Source organism: Muscardinus avellanarius (assembly GCF_963383645.1).
Source record: "Muscardinus avellanarius genome assembly, chromosome: 2".
Classification (NCBI taxonomy): Eukaryota; Metazoa; Chordata; class Mammalia; order Rodentia; family Gliridae; genus Muscardinus; species Muscardinus avellanarius.
In genome coordinates, this window is record NC_137787.1 from 187,332,762 (window position 1) to 187,356,831 (window position 24,070).

At 37.4% G+C, this 24,070-nt stretch overlaps 1 protein-coding gene across 1 annotated transcript in view; it reads right to left on the reverse strand.

Moving 5' to 3' along the window:
• UGGT2 (UDP-glucose glycoprotein glucosyltransferase 2) overlaps positions 1-24,070 on the reverse strand; it is a gene marked incomplete at both ends in the record, with an annotated part of 131,674 nt that overhangs the window by 48,818 nt on the left and 58,786 nt on the right. Inside the window, 7 exons of the mRNA XM_080689494.1 lie at positions 613-744; positions 3,677-3,883; positions 9,367-9,461; positions 12,679-12,777; positions 12,863-12,986; positions 13,497-13,661; positions 18,111-18,239. Coding sequence (XP_080545620.1) covers positions 613-744; positions 3,677-3,883; positions 9,367-9,461; positions 12,679-12,777; positions 12,863-12,986; positions 13,497-13,661; positions 18,111-18,239 — 951 coding nt within the window. The remainder of the gene's footprint in view (positions 1-612; positions 745-3,676; positions 3,884-9,366; positions 9,462-12,678; positions 12,778-12,862; positions 12,987-13,496; positions 13,662-18,110; positions 18,240-24,070) is intronic.

The following is a 24,070-nucleotide window of genomic DNA, read 5'->3' on the forward strand; positions in this document are numbered from 1 at the left end:
ACTTATTCTGTCTATGTTGATCAAGAGTGATCACAAAATATGCTTGCTATATATCAAGGAAAATGACATAAAATTGTACACTGGTAGGACTACAATCATGTATGTAAAAGAAAATGTCTATGGTAAAAAGAAGGGTTGGAAGGTAAAACAGTAAGTTATTAAGTGAGTTCAATTAGGATGTGAGAGGAAGACTGGGTGTTTTTCTATAGCTTTTTAAAGATGTTAATAAAGAAGTAGCAATTTATATTACTTTGCAGTTCAAAATTTACAAAAGTACCTGTAATTTGACATAAACAAGAAGAAAAGGTATAACAATGTGGTTGCTCCCACATTTCTCATTGCTCGAACGTGCGCTGCTTGTTCTCATCCTTACATTAGAACACAGTAAGAGTGGGATGCGTCGAGAGCACCTCTGTCCTTGCATCCTCAGGCATGGATAGGGAGGAGGTGAAGGACAGGAAGATGGGGTGCAATCTCCTGCACCGCTTTCTCTACCCTGGGTCCTGACTAGTGTGTTCACCACAGGAGCACCAGAGTGTCGTAGCAGAAACCGTCTGGGATCCAGTACATCACCATCACAGATGACAGAAGGCAACTGCCGCTTCTCCTTACCTTCCCATTGCTGACAATGCCCATTTCTCCAGGAAGCAACTTCAGTACATCCTGACAGAACAACTGGTGGGTTCGGAAAGTATTCACTCCAATGGTGTTGTATTTTTTTTCAAAAGAGTTCTTATCCATCCCCTAAACACAAGTTAAAAAGATGAAACTTAATAAGAAGACAATAAATACATAAAATTTTAATAAAACCTACCTTTATTAATATAAAATTCAAAATTATACTAAATTGTGATTTTATATTTTCATCTGGAACATTTAAAAAAGAATCTTTTGCCAAGTGACTATAGTATGTTTAAATCTTGTTATAAGTAGATAAAGTTTGTTATTCAGTTTTTGAGAATTTGGGATTACTCAACCAATTTAAGTAGAACTTAATGTTAAAGAAGTAAAAAAAAAAGATCTCTATTAAATTCTGGATTCAGCAGCACTATTTTAGTGCTCTCAACTTAAAAATTAATGTTTAAAATAGAAATATACTATCTCATCCCACTGCATCATCCCCAGAAGACCAATTTTAAATGTCTTCTGGAAATGTACTGAAAGCAACCCCTGGTCAAAGTAAAAAATTCTGACATTCATAGAAAATCAACCTCAAGTAGTTTCCTTATACTTTATACCTCCGAGATACACCATTTCTATTAGAATGTTTCAAATTTTAATTAAATACAAATCACTTTATTATCTTGTTAAAATGTAGATTCTACTTCGGTAAAATCAGGTGGGGCCTGAAACACAGGGGTTTTTATAAGTTGCTGAGTGATCTTGCCATGAAGGAAATGTTCCATCCTACTGCCCAATATGGTGGCCACAGCCACTGCCACAGAGGGCTATGTAGCACTTGAAAGTTGCTAGCATGACAACTAAATGAAAATCTCCTTTAAGTATAAAATAGCCATACACAGTCTGACTACAGCATCAAACAGCGCAGCCCTGGAAACTCTTGCTTCCCCAATCCTCATTTTCCTCATCTCCTCCCTATCCACAGCCTTCAGCTATGCCTCCCCATGACTTGACCAGTCTTTTTTTAAACTTTCAATCCACAAAAACACCACTTCTATTGTTCAGCACATGGCATAATTTCCCTTTTAACTGAGCTTTATCCTGGGTTCTTCACTGTAACAAAACTTCTTCATGCTTAGGCCCCTTGAATGCTTCCTCTCAGCCACATTCACCTGGCAAAGTCCCAGGTCTGGCTCAGCCTCACTCTACGACTGCATGCAAAGAGTGAAACAGAGTCTTGTAAGAGAAACATGCAAGCAATGCGAATCTCACTGCCTGTTCATATACCCATTAACCTAAAGCTAACCTTCAGCAAGATCAGAAATCTTCCTACACTACTGTTCTGAACTCGCTTTTTCACTTTCAGAATAGCAAAATATCTGACATTTTCTCTTCTCTCCTCAAACCTCTAAGAACACTCCCTCCTGTTCTAATATGTAGCTAATGTCCTGGTTTAGAAAGTAAAAGCAATCAGAAGAGAAATATTTCAGCCTGTTGCCACTAAATACATCTACCGTTCTGTATACATACCTATTCATTGTACCTTTTATTCCAGTTACAATGGATAAACACTTGGGAGGCGGAGACAGGAGGATGGCGCAGGTTCGAAGCCAGCCTTGCTGGCTTAGGAAACCCTGTCTAAAAAAAAAAAATAGGTCTGGGAGTGTAGCCCAGAGATAGAAGAAAGGTTTCCAGGAACCCCAGTACCCCCCCGCCCACACACACAGGATAAACAATTTCTGTTCTTAAGACTAATACACTTGTGTATCAGAACCCAACACCTTTTACCTACTTACTTGAGAACTTTGCTTGTATTTATCTTTTCTCATTTTTTGAATAAACTACTCCCATTATTATACAAAACTCGCTCCTTGACTGTAAGTCCTATTCTGGATACAGCCCTATTTCTCTGTTCCTGTATAGAAAAATTCCTTTAAAAGAGATATAGTTTCTACTTCCTGACTTCCTACTCTCTAAGTCTATTTTACTTATATACCTATCACTCCACTGAAACGATTCTAGTCAAAGACACTAATGACTGTCGTACTGAATATAATGGCCAGATATGAGGCTTCATTTTAAGAACACCTGGCACAGTTGACCATTCCCTCCTACTTAGAGGAATACTTGCTCTGCTTGGCTTCCAGGATCCATGTTCTTCTAGTTACTTTCCTAATTCGCTGGCTGTACCATCTGTTTTCTTCACTGGAGCAACTCCTACATATTCAAATGTCCCAGAGCTCAGTTTTCTGCCCTCTATCCTCGTCCTCCTCACTCTCCCACTCACTTCCTAGGTAAGCCAATGTCTTAGCTTTAAACATCATATAATGTTGATGTCTCTCGTACTGATTTTTGTGTGTGTGGTACTGGAGATTGAAACCAAGGACATTCTACCTCTGAGCTACACCCCCAGGCCTAGTTTTTATTCCTTATTTTGAAACAGTCTCACTAAGTTGCAGAGGGTCTCATGAAGTAGCTGAGGCTGGCCTCGAACCTGCGATCCTCCTGTTTCAGCCTTCCAAGTACTGGGATGACGACACCCGACTCTCATACTGATTTAAATGAAGACAAGATATTGTCCCTCCACACTGAATTCAAAACACATTTACTCAACTATCACCTCAACACCTCCACTCCAGTGTCCAACAGCCATCACCTGCTTAGCATGTACAAAATTTATTTCAACCCCCTACATGTCTAACTTTTCTCTTCATCTAGAATTTTCCACTTTCAAAAAGTACATCAATTCCAGCTATTCAAGAATCAATCACATAATTCTTTAATCTCCAATTTTTCACTCAAGTACAGATCCTAATTAGAATGCCACAGCTTTAAGGATCAAGAAAGGGTTAGTGAAATATATAGAATTTGATTTGTCAAGTGCCTCCATGCGAAGTCCTGTCGTGTCGAAAGTCGCTTCCCATGTATAAGGAATATTTGTAATTTTCAGTCAATCATACTTACGGATTTCTTCACTAACATGATACCTCCAAGTACACTCATTCATACTTGTGAAATCTGCAACACTAATATTATTTCAAATGAAGTTACTTACCTCAGTAAGGGATGTTTTCATTTTGTCTCCAGAGTAAATAGCTGCTGCAGTTTCTTCTTCTGCCAGTTTCTCGAGAAAGTGCCTCAAATGGGTGTTGCTCTGTGTAAGAAACGCTGCCAAAACTCCTCTAGAAATGACTGTGTTTTCTTCATTTATTTTTGATGTAGGGTTATAAATAACCCCCAGCCGACTATGAACACTTGTTTTCTGCAAAACACATTTATAGGTTAAGAGGTCTAATATTTTATATACCTTTTTACAGCTGAACGTATTTTCTTTCCCATCAAGTTTCTCCCTACACCTTATGCTGCCTTGCAATGCCGGTCTTCCCAGGATGACTGTACTGACTGTGGTATATCACTAAAACAGACTGAAAAGAATCGTCTTAGCAACTCTACCTGCTTCATCTCTCTGCATAAAGATTCCTGGGTAATACAACATTTTAATTAACTTCTTTTTGTGAGTGTGTGAAACACACAAAAACATGCAAAACAAGAACGCAGAGTTCAGTGCATCAAGCTACCATACAACTACCACCTAGGTAAGGAAATCACCACATGTTCCCTCATTGTGTGTGTGATACTGGGTGTTGAACCCAGGGGCATCTACCTCCAAGCTACACTGCCAGTCCTATTTTTATTCTTTATTCTGAAACTCTGTTGTGGAGGGCCTCACTAAGTAGCTTACGCCAGTCTGGAAGCTGTGACCCTCCTGTCTCAGCCTCCCAAGTACTGGGATTACAATGTGGGCTACCATGCTCAGCATGCTCCCACTTTTCTGAAGACACCCACTACCCTACCATTTATGGTAAACACATTGTTGCTTTCCTATATACTTTACTCACTTCAACAGTTAGTCTACTTAAAAATTCGTATGAATGGAATCAAACAGTATATAGTATTTTGTGCTTTTTTTCCTGCTCAACATAATCTGAGATTCATCAATACTCTTTCCTGTAGCTGTAGTTATTTTTGGTACTGTACAGAATTCCATGGTATGAATACATTCTTTTTCATTCATTTTCCTGTTGCTGGATATCTGAACTTTTCTCAATTCAGAATACTGCAAAGCAGTTTAAGTTTAGAAGCAGCTGAAGTTTTCAAAACAGTTGCCATTTTCACTCCCTCTTGCTAATATATAAGCATTCTATTACCTCACGGACTTAGTATGTATTATCAGACTTTTTAATTTAAATCATCCTGGTGGAAGGCATTATGTGTTGTCTGAAGACTATTTAAAGTTTCCAATAAAATGGATACCCCTTGGGAAAAAAAATCATCCTGGTGCATGCATGCATATGGTTTTAATATGCTTTTCTACAAGCTAATGATAATAAAGTCATCACTAATGATACACAATACTCTCTGATACATTCATTAGTCTTTTCTTTGACTTGTTTGTTCAATCTGTTGCTAGTTTTTTTACTGGAACATCTTTTTTTCCCCTTAATGTGTAAGAGTTTTATTTCTAAGAGTTGAGTCCTTTTTGGTTATATAGGTAGATATTATCTTACATTGTGTGACTTACTTTGTAGTCTGTGGATGGTATGTTCTAACAGAATGTAGTTAGTCCTTATTTTTAGTAGTCAGTAATTCAATTTATTCATAGTTTAACTGATGGCTATTGGTTTTATGTCCTGTTTCAGAAATCTTTCCTACTCTGAAATCATAAAGATAATCCACATTATCTTCAGGAAGATTTACTCTGGACTTTCATGTTTAAATCTATAATTTTTCCACAGCTCCATTTTTCTGTCCTTGAGTTAAGAGCAAATTGTCTTTAATATGTAGATTTATAGAAGGCATGCACCACCAAGCCAGGCTTATTTCTATTAACATATATATGTGGGTATACCTGCATTTTTCTGTATAAACAATTCAGTTTCAATACAATGGTACAGATGTTCTGCGTAAGTAAGAAGACAGGAAGGCTGTAAGGACAGAGATCCACATCTCTGCCTGAGAAGAATGACTTCATTTTGATCATAGTGTAGATTAGTTCATATCTAAGGACATTGTGGAAATTAATAAAGATCTTAGAAAAAGCTATTATGAAGGGGCAGGAAGCTCCATGATACTAGCGGCAAGAAAAGTGGCAGAGCACCCAGAAGCTTAAAAGAGAATTACAGAGGAAAATAGCTAAGAAAAGCTATTCCAGGATCACACTTATTCCTAAGGGTCTGGAAAATTGCACACATGCGATACTGGCTCCAGTCAGGAGCAACTGGAATAAAACACAGGAAGAACAGTAAAGACATCTTACTGGTTTAAGAGACTCAGGTATAACCTCTGAATAAACACTTCTGGAGAAAAAGCTAGTCTATTTCTGGGGCCACTCTTAGGTAATCAGGCTTAAAGTTAAAACCAGACATGGTGGCACAAGCCTGTAATCCTAGTTTTTGGGAGGCTGAGACAGGAGGACTACAGGTTCAAGGATAGTCTCCCAATGTAACAAGACTCCCAGCAACTCTATGAGATCCTGTTTCAAAACAAAATAAACAAAAAGGGCCAGGGTGTAAATTGGAGGTAGAATGTCCCAGATTCAATCCCCTGTACCACTGGAAAAAAAAGTTATCTTGGTAAATCTGAAAAATTGCATACATGCCCAAGGCTGAAGTTTCTTAAGAGTGGTTAGAAAAGGAAATTCCAAGATACTCTTCCATGGTTGAACATGGAAAACGATAACTAAGCCAAACATGAGAAGGAGGGAGGGGGAAGAAATGGGGCGGGAACTGGGTAAGAGCTACTTGGGTGCTGTGTGCATATATGCCTCCACCATCTTGCACTCCCTAAGATGTATGACTACAATGCACCAATAAAAAATTTAAAAAAGAATATATAAAAATATTCAGGAAGAAGCCAGGTGTCTCACAGGTGCATGCTTGTAATCCCAGTACTTGGGAGGCTGAGAAAGGAGGATCACACAGCTACTTAGTGAGGCTCTCAGCAACTTAGTGAGACTCTGTTTCCAAATAAAATGTAAAATAGGTCTGGGAGTATAGCCCAAAGGTAGAAAGCCCCTGGGTTCCAACCCCAGTACCCCCCCCCCCACAATTCAGGAAAGAAATGTACCTAAATATTAAAAGATTGACTCTACTTAATATGTTTTATAGATATTTGCTAGCTCATCTTTTTGTATTTTTTTAATATTCTACAAGAAACGTGATATTTAGGCAGAAAATTAAAAACCTGGGTGAAAGTCTGAAAAAGAACTATATAAAATGATGGTTTTATTAGACAAAGATTATGTTTCTTCAGTTTTCCTGTTTCTTTTTTTCCCCCATGAGAATTGTCATTTATTCCTGAAGTTGCCAAAAATCATCATCAAGAATTCACCAAAGGGTGCAAAGGGGAACAAGGAGGCTCAAACACTGATAGGGGAGTAACACATTTGGAGGGAGGGGAAATGGTGGGGCGACCCCAGCTGCCCCTCCCTTCCCCGCCTCTAATGCCAAGAACAAGGGTCCTCCTCTGGCCAGCTCTCCTCCCATTCCCAGTGTCCAGTTTCTCTCTGGGGAGGAGGGTTGGGGATGTGGAAAGAGGGTGTAGTGTGAGTGGGTCCCAGAAGGGGGAGGGCACCGAGGGGTCCCTCATTTCACATGCACTCACAACACTGATCTCCCAGGAAGCAGGACAATTTTCCTATTTCTAACAGATAGTATTTTGGGATTCAAAATTATTCCTACATCTCAAGATGCATACACTTTGTGTCATAAGGTTTTAAATTTATTGTTGTGAAGATACTTCTGTTTTTGAAAAACTTTCAGATAATGAAAATATCCATGCTATAAGAAGAGAGAATTACAGAATTCCTAAAAGCTACAGAAGAGGCAATCATGTCAAGTGAAAGTTACCTGCGATACGTATTGTAACTACCCGAGAGAGACAATTTGTAAGCCTCCCAGAGAGCATCTCCCACATCTACAAGAGAAGAGCAGGCAGAAATTGCTTCCAAAAGACAGACTGCTGCTCCATAGATCCCAAACAACATTTTTGGAATCTGCTGATAGATTTCTGAGAATCTGCTGCTGTAGGCATTCTGACAAGGTCTAATAGAATATGAAAATCCTTCTATAAATGTTACAATGTTTCACCTAAAGTTCATTACCAACCTCACTAACATGTATAGGGAGGACAGAAGGGGCGTGGAGGAGGCAAACGGAGGGAAATGCACCAAGTGATGTGTGCATGAATGTTTGTATCACTTTGAATCTTACTCTGATGTATGATTACACTGTACCAATAGAAGTATAAAAACACTGTTTTAATATATATTTCTAATATAGCAACTGCCACCATGATGGCATCAATTATCCCCAATTTCTGGTATCCATGCTCTCGTATAGCCCCTTCTCACACTTAATAGAAATTATCTGTATAGCAAACAGGAAATATAGTAAGTGACTTTTAGACACTTCATAAATTACATCATGGCTGTGTCTTTCTCTCTTTATCACTCATTCAGGAGAAAGCCAGTTGCCATGTTGTGAGAGTTTTTAAGCAACACCAAAAGCAGGTCTATGTGGCAATGGAATGAAGTACTCTGCTAACAGTCAATGAAACCTGGGGTCCCTGCCAATGTAGTGAGATCCCCAGAAACCTAGTGAGATCAAGACAAAAATAAACAAAAAGGGTCAGGGTGGGGAAGTGGGTCGTCTTAGAAGCTCTTCCTCCACTCAAGCCCAGATGATAGGAGCCAAAGACAAAATCTTGACTGTATCCTCGTGAGAGGTACCAAGGCAGAACCATTTAGCTCAATTGCTCCTGAACTCTAGAACTTTAGAAACAGATGAAAACACAAATATTCATTGTTTTAAGTTAAGTTATAGAGTAACCTGTTATATAATAAGTTTACATTTGGCCAATGTAAAAATCAATTTCACAAAATATTTTGGTTTGTCTTTGATTTAAAAAATCTAGATAGACATATATGTTCCCTTAGAAACACAGAAGGTAAATCTGGTAGTGGCGGAACAGGATTTTAATCCCAGTACTTGGGAGGCTGATCAAGGACAGTCTTGGCAAGTAGTAAGACTCTTATCAAATAGCAAGACCCTGTTTCATAATAAAAGTAAAATAGGGCTGGGAGTATAGCGCAGAGGTAGAATGTGCCTGGGTTCAATCCCCAATACCACAAAAAAGAAAGAAAGAAAGAAATGCACAAAGTAATTTAAAGAGTATTTTTAAATAAACATAGAAATAAATCCTCCTGATGCATACTGGTTTACAATTATGTAATTACAAGAAAACTAAGTTGACTTAAAGCTTACAGTATCTTTGGTAAGACAAATTTACTTAGATTTTCTTAAATAATCATGAAAAGAAAGTGCTATGTGACAAAAAGTTGCTATCACAATATATTGTTGATAAAAAGTACTTTCGGAGTCACAGAGATAGTAGTGGGCTCTAGAATAATTCACTTTGTTTTAAAGCCTACTTGTAATCACTGTTAGACACATATATTTCAGATCACAAAGGCTGCCAGAGAATATATAAGTCAGGAGTCAGAAGACAGATTTTTCTTTTTCTGATTAAAGTTACCTGTTTTACATGGAGACAAGATGTGAACTCCTAACTTAAGTCTCCTTAAGCACTATGCTCTAATCAGGTTAAGTAAGAAGGTAACATGGAGGGGAGTAAACATTTATAAGGTACGCTCTTCCTATTGCTCTTGTAGGAAGATCTACTCACCATGTGCTTTAATGCACTGAAAAGCAGCTTCCTTCCAGAAGCCATATCAAAATCAGCAATAATCCACAGAGTGACTGCAGAAATTACATCAAAATCTGAAAGTTTCAGTCAAGGAAATTAATTTTTTTTATAAAAATCAATTGGTATGTCTTGTATTTTTTAACAATTTTTATTTATTATAAATTATTATAAACAATTAATTATAAATTATAAATTATTATAAACAATTATTTATTATAAATAGTATACATTTAAATTATATTTGGTGCCCTCTCCCCCCCGCCCCCATTTTCCCTTCCCCCCTCCCACCAATGGTTGTCCAGGTTAACCATGTCTTATTCATAATTTTACACATGTTCAGGTGTAGACCCTCATTAATCAAGATCGGCCTTCCTCCTCTCCTATCTTTCCATTCAAACTTAGCTAGTATTTCCCCTCTAATATCTGGAGTCCCACTAATATGCCCAAACTAGGAAATTAATTTTTTAAATCAAGCTAAAAGAAAACATTTCCAATTAAACAAAAATATCTTATTACTTTTGAAAATAATTTTGCATGTATGTGGATATATAATACATACACATAAACATGGTTAAGAGGCACACTGAAGCCTTCATATAAATGCAGATACCAAAAAGAAGGAACAGTCTCCAAGGGAAACATATGTGAGAAGCTTTTTTTCTTTCTACATTTTATTATTTCAAACCATGTGAACAATTTCATAAAATATGCAAAAAAAGGAGGACCTGTGGGAAACTTTTACCAGTAGAAATTGCACTGTGACTTTCATGGTGTCCCATGCTGGTAAATAAAACTGCCTTCTAGCTATATTTGTGAAAAATAAATTGGTATTTATATACCATATATATATATATATATATATATATATATATATATATATATAAAACAGATACAATCCAAGTTTATATTAGTAGATAGAGAAAGGTACAATTTATGTTCACTTATAATTCACTGATTCTGGCTATCATTAACTTGGTCTAATTTGTTTCATTTTTCTATTAGTAGTGATAAAATTCTCTTTTCAGAAAAACTTGAAAATTTTGCCATCTACAGAAATCACTTTTAATTCTGACATCACAATTAAATGGACATGCTTTAATCTACAGTCAGTATATAAAACATGAAATAATACTTGTCTGGTTACCATTAAAACCTAGGGAAAATTGGTCCTTTGCACCAGGTGACCAATTTAAAATAATTATAAAACAATTGATATACCTAAACTTACTCCTGAATACATCTGAAACTATAGTTATTACCATAGCGAGTATTACCTAATTCTACAAAAACTCCCTGTGGTAATGAGAGAAATAAAAGCAACAAAGGCACAAAGAAAGAAGCCACTGATTCCACTTGCAACCTTCCGAAGCAACGCAAGAGTAAGGCAGTGACACATTCTTTTCAAAGAAGAAAAGCAAAGGAATTTCAGTTCTGTCTTTATGTCAGCACTTTCACTATTGCTGCCGGTAAATTAAGAAACCTCAAAAGTGCTAAATAATTCTTAAAATGAAATTATTTTGCACATTTATGGAAATCAAAATAAGAAGCAATAATATTCTCTCCTTGAATGTGCCAAGTACTTAACCAAAGGACATTAATTATAGGCTTAGTCTGCTGCCCATAGGAGCATGGCGGGGTACACTGAGGATTGACCCTAGGGGCACTCTACATCAAACCTACATCTCTAGCCTTTTTATTGTTTTGAAACAGGATCTCACCTAGGTTGTTGAGAGTTTTACCACGTTGCGAGGCTGTCCTCAATCCTTCCATCCTTCTGACTCAGCCTCCCAGTACTGGGATTTCAGGCATATGCCATCATGCCTGGCCCTGGATGTATTTCTGAAATACATCCTGGATTCTTTTTTTTTTCCCCCTGGTACTGAGTATTGAACCCAGGAGCATTATACCTCCGGGCTACACCCTCAGCCCTATTTTTTATCCTTTATTTTTAAAACAGGGTCTCACTAAGTTGCAGAGGGTCTCACTAAGCAGCTGAGGCTGGCTACAAATCGTGATCCTCCTGTCTCACCGTCTAAGTACTGGAATTACAAGCATGCAGCACCATGCCCAGCTCCATCTTGGATTCTATATCTATTTCCTTCCACCTTTACTTGATATATTCAAGGCCACGGCTTGCCATGCAATGGAACACACTGCACTCTAGTTGCTGGACTTCTTACAGACACACTATTCCATGAGCATAAAATCATGGTATCTGTTCCAAAGTACCCCGGGCCAACATGGATGCAATCTACAGTATTCTTAAAAACTGACTGACTGGCCTTTGCTTTAAATCCCTCTCATGTATACACTTATCACTTATATAACACGATTTGTTCTGTGTTAGATCATTCTCATTGTAAGAAAGTTACCACTTACACACAGAAACTAAAATTAGCCTTATTTTACCTTTTACTTATAGCCTTTCATTTTTATTTCCAAAGCAAAGCAGGCCAAAAAAAAACAAACAAAAACAAAAACAAATGAAAATGAAGCAAAACAAAAACTAAGCAAATTCTAATTATCTTTATATATGTGAAAACTTAATTGTACACTGACAAATCTGTAGTCCCACTTCAGACTTCTCTGCTTAGGCTAAATCCTTATTTCCAAAGATGTTATTTCTTTGGTCTCTCATTCTCTGGCTATGACCCTCAAACTAAACAAAACATTCAAATTTTGTTTAATCTCTATGTAAAAAAAAAACCCTACTACCCCCTTGATCTGGAAACTGAACTTTCATACATGTATTTTATTAGTTTATATGGCCTTAAAATTTTATTATTTTCCTAAAAAGGTGAAAATGGAATAGCTTACTTAAAAAAAAAAAAAAAAAAGGCAAAAGCCAAGCCTGGTGTGGTGGCGCAAGCTTGTAATCCCAGTATGTGGAGGCTGAGACAGGAGAATCGCAGGTTCACGGCCAGCCTCAGCTACTTAGTGATGCCCTCTGCAACTTCGTGAGACCCTGTATCATAATAAAAAATAAAACATAGGGCTGGGGATGTAGTTCTGAGGTAGAATGTCCCTGGGCTCAATCCCCAGTACTGCAAAAGAAAAAAAAAAGGCAAAAAAACAAGGTGAATAACTTTTGCATATATGATTAGCTACAAGAGGTATACTTTTCCCAGTATAATACTTAAATTGTAACAAATCATAAGCTATCAAAATGAAATCATTGCCTCTAGTAAAAAATAGCAAAATAATAAATTTTATTATGCAAGCACTGTACTAAAATTATAATATTTCTTATTACTTTAGAATAAATTCCACAAAATAAAATATGCTTATTACCTTCATGGTTTAAATAATACATATTCTTTGCGATCACGGCACTCTTATCTTGTGAATCCAAGAAAGAGAACGTAGAGAAATCTTCAATATCAGCAGTTACTGAAAAATTGCATATTAAATGTCAATAATGAGTTAATGAAAACATCTGCAATAATTTGTAGAACAATCTACGGAGTTACTTTACCTGATGAAGATATTAAGTTAAGGTACTGAGGTGTAGCATTCAAAATAAAAGAATTTATACGGGGCACAACATTATTCCTGTCCATTAGGAAATCAACTATATTCACTTGATCATTCAATATGCCCTAAAATAAAAATATTATTTAAACAATATAACTTATATGCATTTAAAGATCACTTAATCTAAAATCAATCAATAAATAGTATTTAATTTAGGATTACTATAATAATTCTTTCAAAAAAATTAGGACTTGACTCCACTTACTTAATTTTTAGATGTAATTATACACATGACGGATTTAAACATTAAAAAATTTTTTGTGTGTGTGTGGTACTGGGGGTGGAACCCAGAGGCTTTTCTACCTCCGGGCTATACTCCCAGAGCTATTTTATACTTTATTTGGAAACAGGGTCTCACTAAGTAGCTGAGGCTGGCTTTGAATCTGTGCGATCCTCCTGTCTCAGCCTCCCAAGTGCTTGGAATTAATTACAAGCGTGCGCCACCATGCCTGGATTAAGCATTTTAAGATCACTATTAAATATTAGGATAAAATTTTTATAAACATGTTCATTAAAAATTTTAGTAAGAAAATATCACTTATACTTTTGTGTTTTTCTCATAAATGCTTACCTACCCTAAGAGCATCTCTTTGTAAATAGACAAATGTATCCATCATTCTGTGAAGAACAGTCATTTCTAGTTCTTTAGTATTCATTTCTTCCTGGTTGAAGGGTTCACCATTATAGAGAGCCTGAGGCAAAGGGCCCAGGCCAGTCAACTTATAAAAGCTTGCTCCTGCCTATCAATTAAAAAAATGAGAGTCAAAATATATCGCTAGGAAAGAAAGGATACTGCCACATTTTTATACATCATAGGAAAAAATGCCTATTTTATCTTATCTTTCTCTTTCAAATAGTATGTAAAGGAAAGTAATTTACTTAAAGAAAGCAAAAGCCAGAAAAATTTCTTTTACAGAAGAGTGAGATTGTAAACATTTTAGGCTTTATGAGCCACCTGGTCTCTACCGCAGTAACTCAAGCTGATGTTACAGAGTAAAAGCAGCCGCAGACTCCTGATGAATGCTCAGGAGCGGATGAGCATGGCTGGGCCATGACGGAAGCAAGCCACCAGCAAGTAGGCTAGACCTAGTGAATACAGAGCTAAAGTGTCCTTGAACACAAACTTCCAAGCAAAACAGAGGCAAGTGTAAGTTCCAAGAAGGCCAGAAAAGAGAGTATGGAGTGTGAAGACAAAGGACCACAGAACCCTTCTGTTAATCATAAATTTGTCAAGAAGTAAAAATGAAGATACACCAAATGAAGAGAGAGCATAGCAAGGACCAGAAGGAACTGAGAATAAGGTATCACTAGGCAACAGCAAGTACGTATGGGTACATTATAGCGTGAGATACTGAACGGGCTCAGAGGGGTTTTGTCAGAGGTCAGATCATGAAGTTCCTCAACATTTGGGTTTTATCTTATACAGAGAAGTGACTGAATGATGCCCTCACTTGATGTTCAATACTAAGCATTGTGCTTACTATTATAGCCACCATTCTCACAAGCAATCTAAGAAGCTACGTACAGGCTGAGTACCTCTTATCTGAAATGAGTACAAAAGTTTTAGGTTTCTGAGTTTTCCTGATTCTGAAATATCTGTACATACACTTCATGGATTGAGCATTGTTAATCCAAAAATCTTAACTCTGAAATGCTCAGAAATCAGAAATGTTTTTAGCAAGTTTCAAATTTCAGAGCATTTCAGGGTGCAGATTAGGGATGCTCACCTTGTGGTTGATTATGTCCATTTTACCAGTGATGTTACAGGTACAGAGAGACTGAATCACTTCCAATATCACAAGGTTACTGCATGTGAGAGCCAGAATTTGTACGCAGATCTAACTAAACACTTACGCACAGCACATACTCTTTCTGCATTTATTGGGAATCAAGCATGTATTAGACTTAAGTATGCATATAAAATACATAAATGCTATACTAAAGAAACAGTTTGATAGAGAAAGAGATGGATACATTAAAAACAAGTGTGAATACAGTGTCTAACAGTACCAAAGAAGTCATGGTTATTTCTATCTAGAAAGAGGTTCATACTAATGCATACCATCAGATTTGCTTATTTTAAAAAGAATATGATAGAGCCATGCGTGGTGGCACATGCTTGTAATTCCAGTGCATGGGAGGCTGAGACAGCCTCAGCTACTTACTGAGGCCCTCTGCAATTCAGTGAGAACTTGTTTCAAAATAAACAATAAAAAAAAAATAGGGCTGGAGGTGTAGTTCGGAAGTAGAAAGCCCCTTAGGCTCCATCTCCAGTACCGGGAAAAAAAAAAGAAAAAAAAAAGAATATGACAGCAACGATATAAAGGAGAAACATACCCGAGGGCTTGGGTTAGATGCTACTCTAGTATGGGAAGGAAAAAGAAGAGCCAGAAGAAAACTTAGTGGCAAGGGCAAGAGGGCGAGGCGAGAGCGAGGCAGCATCTGAGGAAGCATGTAACAGGCAGAACTGACAACCCGAGGACCTTTTGTGTGGTGGGGTGGGAAGGCAAACAAGTAGCCTGGATGACTGCCAGGCTCCCAGCACAGGTAGTCTGGGTGAGTGCTGATGCTGCCTACCAACCTGGATAGGGCAAAAAGAAGGAAAAGAAATTTGGGACAACAAGCAGGATGACAAGCTTGGTTTTAGATGCTTCTGATTTAGAGCCTTTGGGCAATCTTCCACGAAGCTGAATGCACGGGTTTGGACCTCCAGAATGAGGCCCCTGCTACAAAGACAGGTCATTTCTACCCCTACTCTATGGCTTCCAATTAGGCAACCCATTCATTTCACAAACAGTTACCACAAATAAGCCAGTGGTAGTTTATACTTTCAGCCCACACCTTACTTCTGAGCTATAGACAGAAGTCACTGGAACAGAGAGCAAAATGCTGGTTACCAGAGGCTACGGGGAGGGAAATTGGAGAGATGCTGGTCAGAGAAATGACATTTCAGTTAGACCAGAGGAATCAGTTCAAGACAACTATTGTACATCATGGTACTATAACTAAAAACATATATTGTATGCTTGAAAATTACACTCTCTCTCTCTCTCTCTCTCTCTATATATATATATATATATATATATATATATTTTTTTTTTTTTTTTTTTTTTTTTTTTTTGGTGGAACCCAGGGGCTTTCTACCTCCACCTACACACCCAGATCTATTTTATACTTTATTTGGAAACAGGGTTTCACTATGTTGCCGAGAGCCTCACTAAGTAGCTGAGGCTGGTTTCGAACCTGTGCAATCCTCCTGTCTCAGCCTCCCAAGTGTGGGGATTACAAGCATGCTCCACCACACCCGGCTAAAAGAGTAGATTTTTAAGGCCTCTTAACACAAAAAATATTAAGTATGTTAGGTAGTGCATATATTAATTAGCTTGATTTAGCCATTCCACAATGTATACATACATCAAAGTATTTGTTATACAATAAACATATATAAATTTTGTTAATTTAAAAATGTAAACAATTAAGGTCGGGCATGGTGGTGCATGCTTGTAATCCCAGTGCTTTGGAGGCTGAAAGGAGGATCGCACAGGTTCAAAGCCAGCCTCAGCTACTTAGTGAGGTTCTCAGCAACTTAGTGAGACCCTGTATCCAAATAAAATATTAAAAGAGGTCAGGGAGTATAGCCTGGAGATAGAAAAGCCCCTGGGTTCCACTCCCAGTACCACAAAAATAAATAAATAAAAACGTAAACAATTAGAAGCTGAACACAGAAGACTCTGAAAGAATAAAAAAATCAAAGGCAGCAGTACAGAGAAATTGCCAAAGAGAAAAATAATAGCACAAGAAATTGTACAAACTGATGGACATGACTTTATTGAAAGAGACCCGCCAAACACACAACACATTGAAAGACAGGGACTCTCTAAAGGCTAAGAATAAGAAATACTTTTAAATAAGTGATATATAAGATGAGGCCCTATAGCTGGGGACAGAGATGGACAGAAGAAAAGAAGGACACAGCAAGAGGTTTACATCCTAGAAAGAGCAATGTCGTGAGGGAACTAAGACAAGCGGGTGTTGCTACTGTAGAGACTGCAATCAATTAAAGATGGGTCTGGACAGGTAGGCAGAGGGTATGAGAGGGTATACAATGTCTTGTAAAAAGTTACGCCTCCACGTCCATGGAGGACTGGTTTCAGAACCCGACCTGGACACTAAAATAGGCAGACTCAAGTCTCTTATATAAAAAGCTAGCCTATTCCCATATAACTCACATCCTCCTATATACTTTATTTTTTAAAATATTTTTGCGGTACTGGGGATGGAATCCAGGGGCATTCTACCTCAGAGATATACCCCAGCCCTATTTTTTATTCTTCATTTTGAAACAGGGCTGAGCTGTCCTTGAACTGCAATCCTCCTTTCTCAGCCTCCCAAATGCTGGAATTACAAGCGTGTGCCACCACACCTGCTCTCCTATATACTTCAAATCATCTCTCCACTACTTATAGTACCTAATACAATGTAAGTGCTATGTAAATAGTTACTATTTATATTGTTTAGGGAGTAAGGGTAAGAAAAAAATGTTTGTACATTTGTGGTACATTTTTTTTCATCTAACATATTTTCAATCTGCAGCTGGTTGAATCCACAGATGCAGAATGCATGGATAAGAGGTCCAACTGTGTTTAATGTAAACTAAAAAGAGTAAAAGGCAACAGTTAAATACATAAAGGGCAGGACACAGTGAAGTGTCAGTGTCATGTACACACACTGTACACACATTAATAAGAACATTTTCCATTGTTGAGTATAGAGGAAGGGTACGAGTATGGGTGGCGAGTTAGACTAGGAAATGTAGATGGGAGACACACGATGGGCTAGATGACCTTTGGAAACAGGCAGAAGAAAATGGACACATTTGAATTACTCAGCAAGTACCATGATTCAAGTACCATGATAAGTTCCTGGATTGGGTAGGGTAGAGGAAGATGAGAAATCCTCAAGGATGGCTTCAAAAGTTCACTTCAACAGCTGACTGGGAGAGGCATGACACCACTGCCATGGTGGAAAGGCGTGGAGGAGACAGCGTGGGAGGTAGGATCAGAGGCTCACTTCTGCACGCAGGATGGAGGGCCTCTGCGGTCTCCAAAGACGCTGCGCAGGAGTGAGATCCTGTGGTGTGTGTCTTTCTATGCCTGGTTTATTTCACGTCACCTAATGTCCCAACTTACCTTTCTTTGTTCATCATATATGGAATAAGTTCCCAGAATATCCCAGATATTAGTCTGAGGAAATTTATTTTGGAGAACACTCTTCACATTGTCCACAGTGAGTTCCTTTTTATTCACGTTTTCATACACCTGTAAAAATAAAGACATAATTTTTTTATAACTAATTTTCATGGTGCCGAAAAACCATGACACTCTACTTTCAAGCTATATACCCTTAGATCCATGTTATGTTTTTTATTTGGAAACAGAGTCTCACTAAATTGCTGAGGCTGCCTTCGAATCTGCAATCCTCCTGTTTCAGCCTCCCAAGTACTGAGATTACAGGCACGCACCACCACACCTGGCAGTGTTTTTTCTTAGCATAATATTCTTTAGTTCTATCCATTTTCCTACAAATGACATAATTTTGTTACTCTTAAGTCTAAGCTGAATTTCATTTGTATATTTACCACATTTTCTTTATGCATTTATCTGTGAACAGACACCTGAGTTGGTTCCATAATTTGGCTATTGTCAATTGTGCTGCTATAAATACAGATATGTGTATATCTCTATAGTATTCTGACTTTTAACGCTTTTGGAAAAATACGAAGGAATGGCATAACTGGGTCATATGGTGGTTCCGTTCCTAGTCTCTTGAACCTCCAAACTGATTTACACAGTGGTTGTACTAATTTAGAATCCTATTTACTAATTTCCATAGTGGTTGTACTAATTTACAATACTATTTACTAATTTACAATCCTAAAACAGGAATAGATCCCTATTTTCATACCTCATCAGTATTTATTATTTGTATTCCTGATGATTACCATTCCAACTGAAGTTAAATGGATTCTCAGTACAGTTTTGACTTGCACTTCTTTTCATTTATTTATTGGCTGATTATATTTCTTATTTTGAGAAGTGTTTATTCAGTTCAATTGCCCATTTCTATTTTTTTAGTTAAGTTTTTGAGCTCTTTATTCTATTCTATTTAGAAGAGTAGCTGGCAAAGATTTTCTCCCCTTCCAAAAGCTCTCTCTTTAGATCTAGCTTCCTTTGCTGTGCAGAAGCCTTTTAATTTGATGCCATTGATTGATTTTCAGGTTTATTTCCTGAGCTTCAGGATCTTATTGAGAGAGTCTCTACCTATGTGTATATATATTGAAAAGTTGGTACTATGCTTTCTTTTTCTTATTTTAGCTTATTGTGCTGTCTGGAACTCTAGAACAGACATGAAGTTTTTATACTGAATACCTTGTTTTTTTCAAGTTTAACAATTCTTTTATCACTTCATCTATAATAAGTTCTTTTATCAATTAAGGAAATTCCCTTATAGTTCACTAAATATTTTGTTTAAGAAAATTCCCTTACAGTTCACTAAACATTTTGTTTTAGTTTTCTTTTAATAATGACAAAGCTTTGATTTTTTCTATGTATCTTCTGTTATGATAATGCAATATGGTAAATTACATTTATACGTTCTTCAAGTTTCAAATAATCTCTTTTCATTCCTTAAGAAATATCACTTTAGTCGTGTGTGTGTGTGTGTGTGTGTGTGTGTGTGTGTGTATCTCTTTTTTTTTGAGGTAGGATCTTGTTATGTTACCTTGGCTGGTCTCAAATTCCCAGACTTAGATGATCCTCCAACCTCAGCCTCTTGAGTATCTGATACTAGCAGTGCATATAACTGAGCTCAGATATAATAGTTTATTTTTTATATAACTGGTGGGTTTACTTTGTCAATGTTAGTTTAACATTTTCTCATTTACATTCCCAAGACAGAACAATCTATCAAGTTTTGCTATGTTCATATCGTGATTAAGAATTTTTTCCTATTCTCTAAAAGATTTTAAAGATAGATATGATTGTTTCTTCAAATACTTGGTAAAACTTGGCACACTGGATTTAAAACATGGCCTTCAAATTCTTCAATTCCTTCCACTAAAAGGTAGATTCCTCAATCTGGACTTGGTATGACACTGAAAGCAAGATGCTGGCTTCAGAGCATATTGCTGCAGGAACCCAGTCTCCAAGATGGTTTGTCAATTTTACTGTCTTCAAAGTATCAATTTTAGCATTCTCAATCAACTCAATTTTGTTTTCTAGCTCATTAATGTCTTTTTTATTACTTTTCATACATTCAAAAAATAAGTTATTTTTGAATGGCTAACAAGAACTCTGAACACTTGCTTGCTAACTAGAAGACATATGACTATACATTTTCCTCTTTTCTATTTAATTGAAAAATTATCTCATCTTTTTCTTTTTTAAATTTTTTATTGGTGCACTGTAGTCATACATCTTAGTGGGGTACAAGATGGTGGAGACACACATGCACATATCACTCATTCTCCAATTCCCACCCCATTTCCTCCCCATCCCTCCATGTGTAGCTTAGTGATTGACTTTGGTAAGTTGATGAATGTATGTCATGTACATTAGAGAATTTCCCTCTCCTCCCTTCTTTCCCCTCGGTTAGGTAGCCTTATTTGCTCATCTATGGATTTTCCTTTTTTTTAAATTTTATTTTATTGGTGTACTGTATTCATACATCATAGTGGGATACAAACTTTTGTAGACATACATGCACACATCGCCCAGTCAGCCCCCACCCGATCCCCACCCCATTCTCTCCCCATCCCTCCCTCCCATGCTTGGCTTAGTGGTTGACATCTAGTATTATAGCAATTTATCCAAAATTAAAAATGATAATCTCACATAACAGTTTCATTTGTCTGATACCAAGCTTTTGATGTCTTAAAGATAACATTTCAATATTTCTTTTTGCTTTCTTTCTTACCAGAGAATATTTTTTTCTTTTTTTAAGGTAAAACTATCATATATTTATTTTTCAGAAAAAAATCTATCCTGATATGGAATATGGACTCGATACCCAAAATAATCTCGAAGCAAAAACAAAGCTAGAAGATGTATATTTTCTGATTTCAAACCATATAAAGCTACAATAATTGAAACAGTGTAGTACTGTTCTAAAGGCAGATATATAGACCATTGGAGTTAAATACAAGCCTAGAGCTAACTTCTTCCCTATATTGTCAAGTTATTTTTGACAAGGTTTCCACGAAGATTTGGTGGTGGAAATAATAATCTTTTAACTAAATATTGTTGAAAAATAATAATTACATGGAAAAGAATAAAATTGGACCCTTACCTAATCCCACATACAAGTATTAACTCAAACTAGATAAAAGACCTAAATATAAATCTTAAGACTATAAACTTTTAGGAGAAAATCTGGGTCATAAAACCTCACAACATTGAAATTGGCAGTGATTTCTTGGATATGATTTCAATGGCACAGGCAACAGAAGAATATACAAACTCCCTAAAAAATAAAAGAAAATATTGTATATCCAAAGACAATGTAAACAGAGTTAAAAGTTACTAATAGAATTGGATAAAATATTTCCAAATGCTATATCTGAAGGTATATTAATATTCCAACTAGAAATCCTAAAAATTAACAATAAAGGCAAACAATACCATTTAGAGATAGGTAAAAGACTAACATAAATAATGAATCTCCATAGATAACCAATCTTAGTTGTCTGTTGGATGGAAACTCTTGTTTCTCTGGTTCTGGTGAGTGTTACCTATTTCTTCTTTGTAGTTAATCTCTTTGAGTATTTTCTCTAGCGCTGGTTTTGAAGACATAAATTCCTTCAGTTTCTGTTTGTCATGGAAGCTTCTTATTTCTCCATCTAATTTGATAGAAAGTTTTGCTGGATAGGAAATTTTTGGCTGGAAGTTGTTTTCTTTCAGAGTTTGGAATATGTTACTCCAAGCCCTTCTGGCTCTCATGACTTGGTTTGGGAAGTCTGGAGTGATTCTAATTGGTTTGCCTCTGAATGTCACTTGGCCCTTTGTTTTTGTTGCCTTTAAGATTCTCTGCTTGGCTTCCACATTGGTCATTTTGACAATTATATGGCGTGGGGATCCTCTTCTCCGATCCTGTCTAAAGGGAGTTCTATAAGTTTCCTGGATCTGTGTATCAACCTCTTGCTCTATATTTGGAAAATTTTCTGCTATTACTTCCTTGAAGAGATTGTTGATCCCTTTGGTATCACTTTCTTTTCCCTCCTCTATTCCAATTATTCTTAGGTTAGCTCTCTTAAGATGGGCCCATATTTCTTCAATGTCAGATTCCTGCTGTTGGATATCTTTTTCTAGATTAGAAACTATGCATTCATTTTTGGATTGCTCATCTTCTAAGAGCGAGATTCTGTTCTCCATGTGGTCTAATTGGTTGTTTGTGCTTTGAATTGAGGCCTTTACTTCATTAATTGCATCCTTTATCTCTTTTTGGCTCTCTCTGAGTTCTTTTCGAAGCACCTCTATTATTTCTACAGTTATTTTCCTGATTTGATCTTCTAGAAATCTCTGATTTTCTGTTTTATCAGGTTCTGATGTTGTGGGGTTGTGCACATTCATTACTTCAGTGTTATTCCTCTTTCCCATGATTTCGGAGGTTTGTGCCTTCTCTGGGTTCTTCCCTTGGGTCACTATGGCTTCACTTATGGTGCTCTGGATCTCGAGTCTGTATTATCTCAGACCCTACTACTCCTTTACTGGGTTGTATCACAGAGTCTCCGACCCAGGGAGTCGATAGAGGCTGCTTTAAACTATGGGGGGTGCCAGGTTGCACGCTCTCCTATGGTGTGATATCTCTGCCACCACCACTCCCTCACTGGGTCAAGTCCCAGGAGGCACAATACTGCGATTTCTCCTCTGTGGCCCGCAATTTGACTCACTGTTCTTGAGTACGTAGATGTAGCTGTACTGGACTCGGTGAATTCACTGCTGCTGCCGCCGCCGGTGGCAATATGGCGCCTCTGCCACGCCCTCGGCCATGAGGCTGGCGTATTTTTTCTTCTCTGGTTTTGATTTCCACTCTGAATCCCTGCAGCGTGTGCTGAGCTCAGCCACTGGGAGCTTTAAATGCTGTCTGCGCCGAAAGATCCCGCCTGGCTGTTCCGCATCGGCTCACCTCGGCTTGCTGTAGCCGTCCGCTGAGTTCGCCACTGCCGCCGGCAGTATGGCGCTGCTGCCGCGTCCTCGGGCGCGTGTGTCTCCTCTGTGGCCCTGAGCTCTGTTCTCAGTCCGCTTTCTCTCTGGAGCCTGGTGTTTTTTTTGTTTTTCTGGTGATGGTGTTTTCTGGCTATGAAAGGCGCTCTTTTTGTGGTAATGGAGATTGGTTGTTAGCGGGACACTTAAGCCCCGCTTTTCTCGGTCGCCATCTTCCTGGAAGTCCTCTGGATTTTCCTTTTTTGACTAGGGTTCTTCCTATGACCCTTTCTCTCTCTAGCTTCTGCATATTAGGCAGAATGTCCAAATTTTTTTACTTTTTGTGACTGACTAATCTCACTTAGCATAATGTTCTCCAGTTCTATCCATTCCCCCACAAGTGATGTAATTTCATTTTTCTTTATGGCTGAATAAAATTCCACTGTGGACATATCCCATAGTTTTATAATTCATTCATCTGTTGATGAACATCTTGGCTGGTTGCATAGTTTGGCAATTGTAAACTGGGTGGCTACAAACATAGATGTACACGCATTAGTTTGTTAGTTTGTTTTCCTTTCTTTTGGTAGATACCCAGAAGTGGCCTTGCTGGGTCACATGGTAGGTTCGTTTCCATCCTTCTGAAAATCCTCCATACTGTTTTCCAAAGTGGTTGCACTAATTTTCAATCCCACCAACAATGTATCAGAGTTCCCACTTCTCCACATCCTCACCAGCATTTTTGTTGTGTGTTTAATGATTGCCATTCTAGTTGGAGTTAGGTGAAATCTCAGGGTAGTTTTGATTTGCATCTCTTTGTTAATGATGTTGAGTATTTTTTCATACATTTATTGGCCATTTGAACTTTTTCTTTTGTAAAGTGTCTATATAGTTCACTTGTCCATTTTTTTTTTTATTGGTAGTACTGGGGTTGGAACCTGAGGGCATTC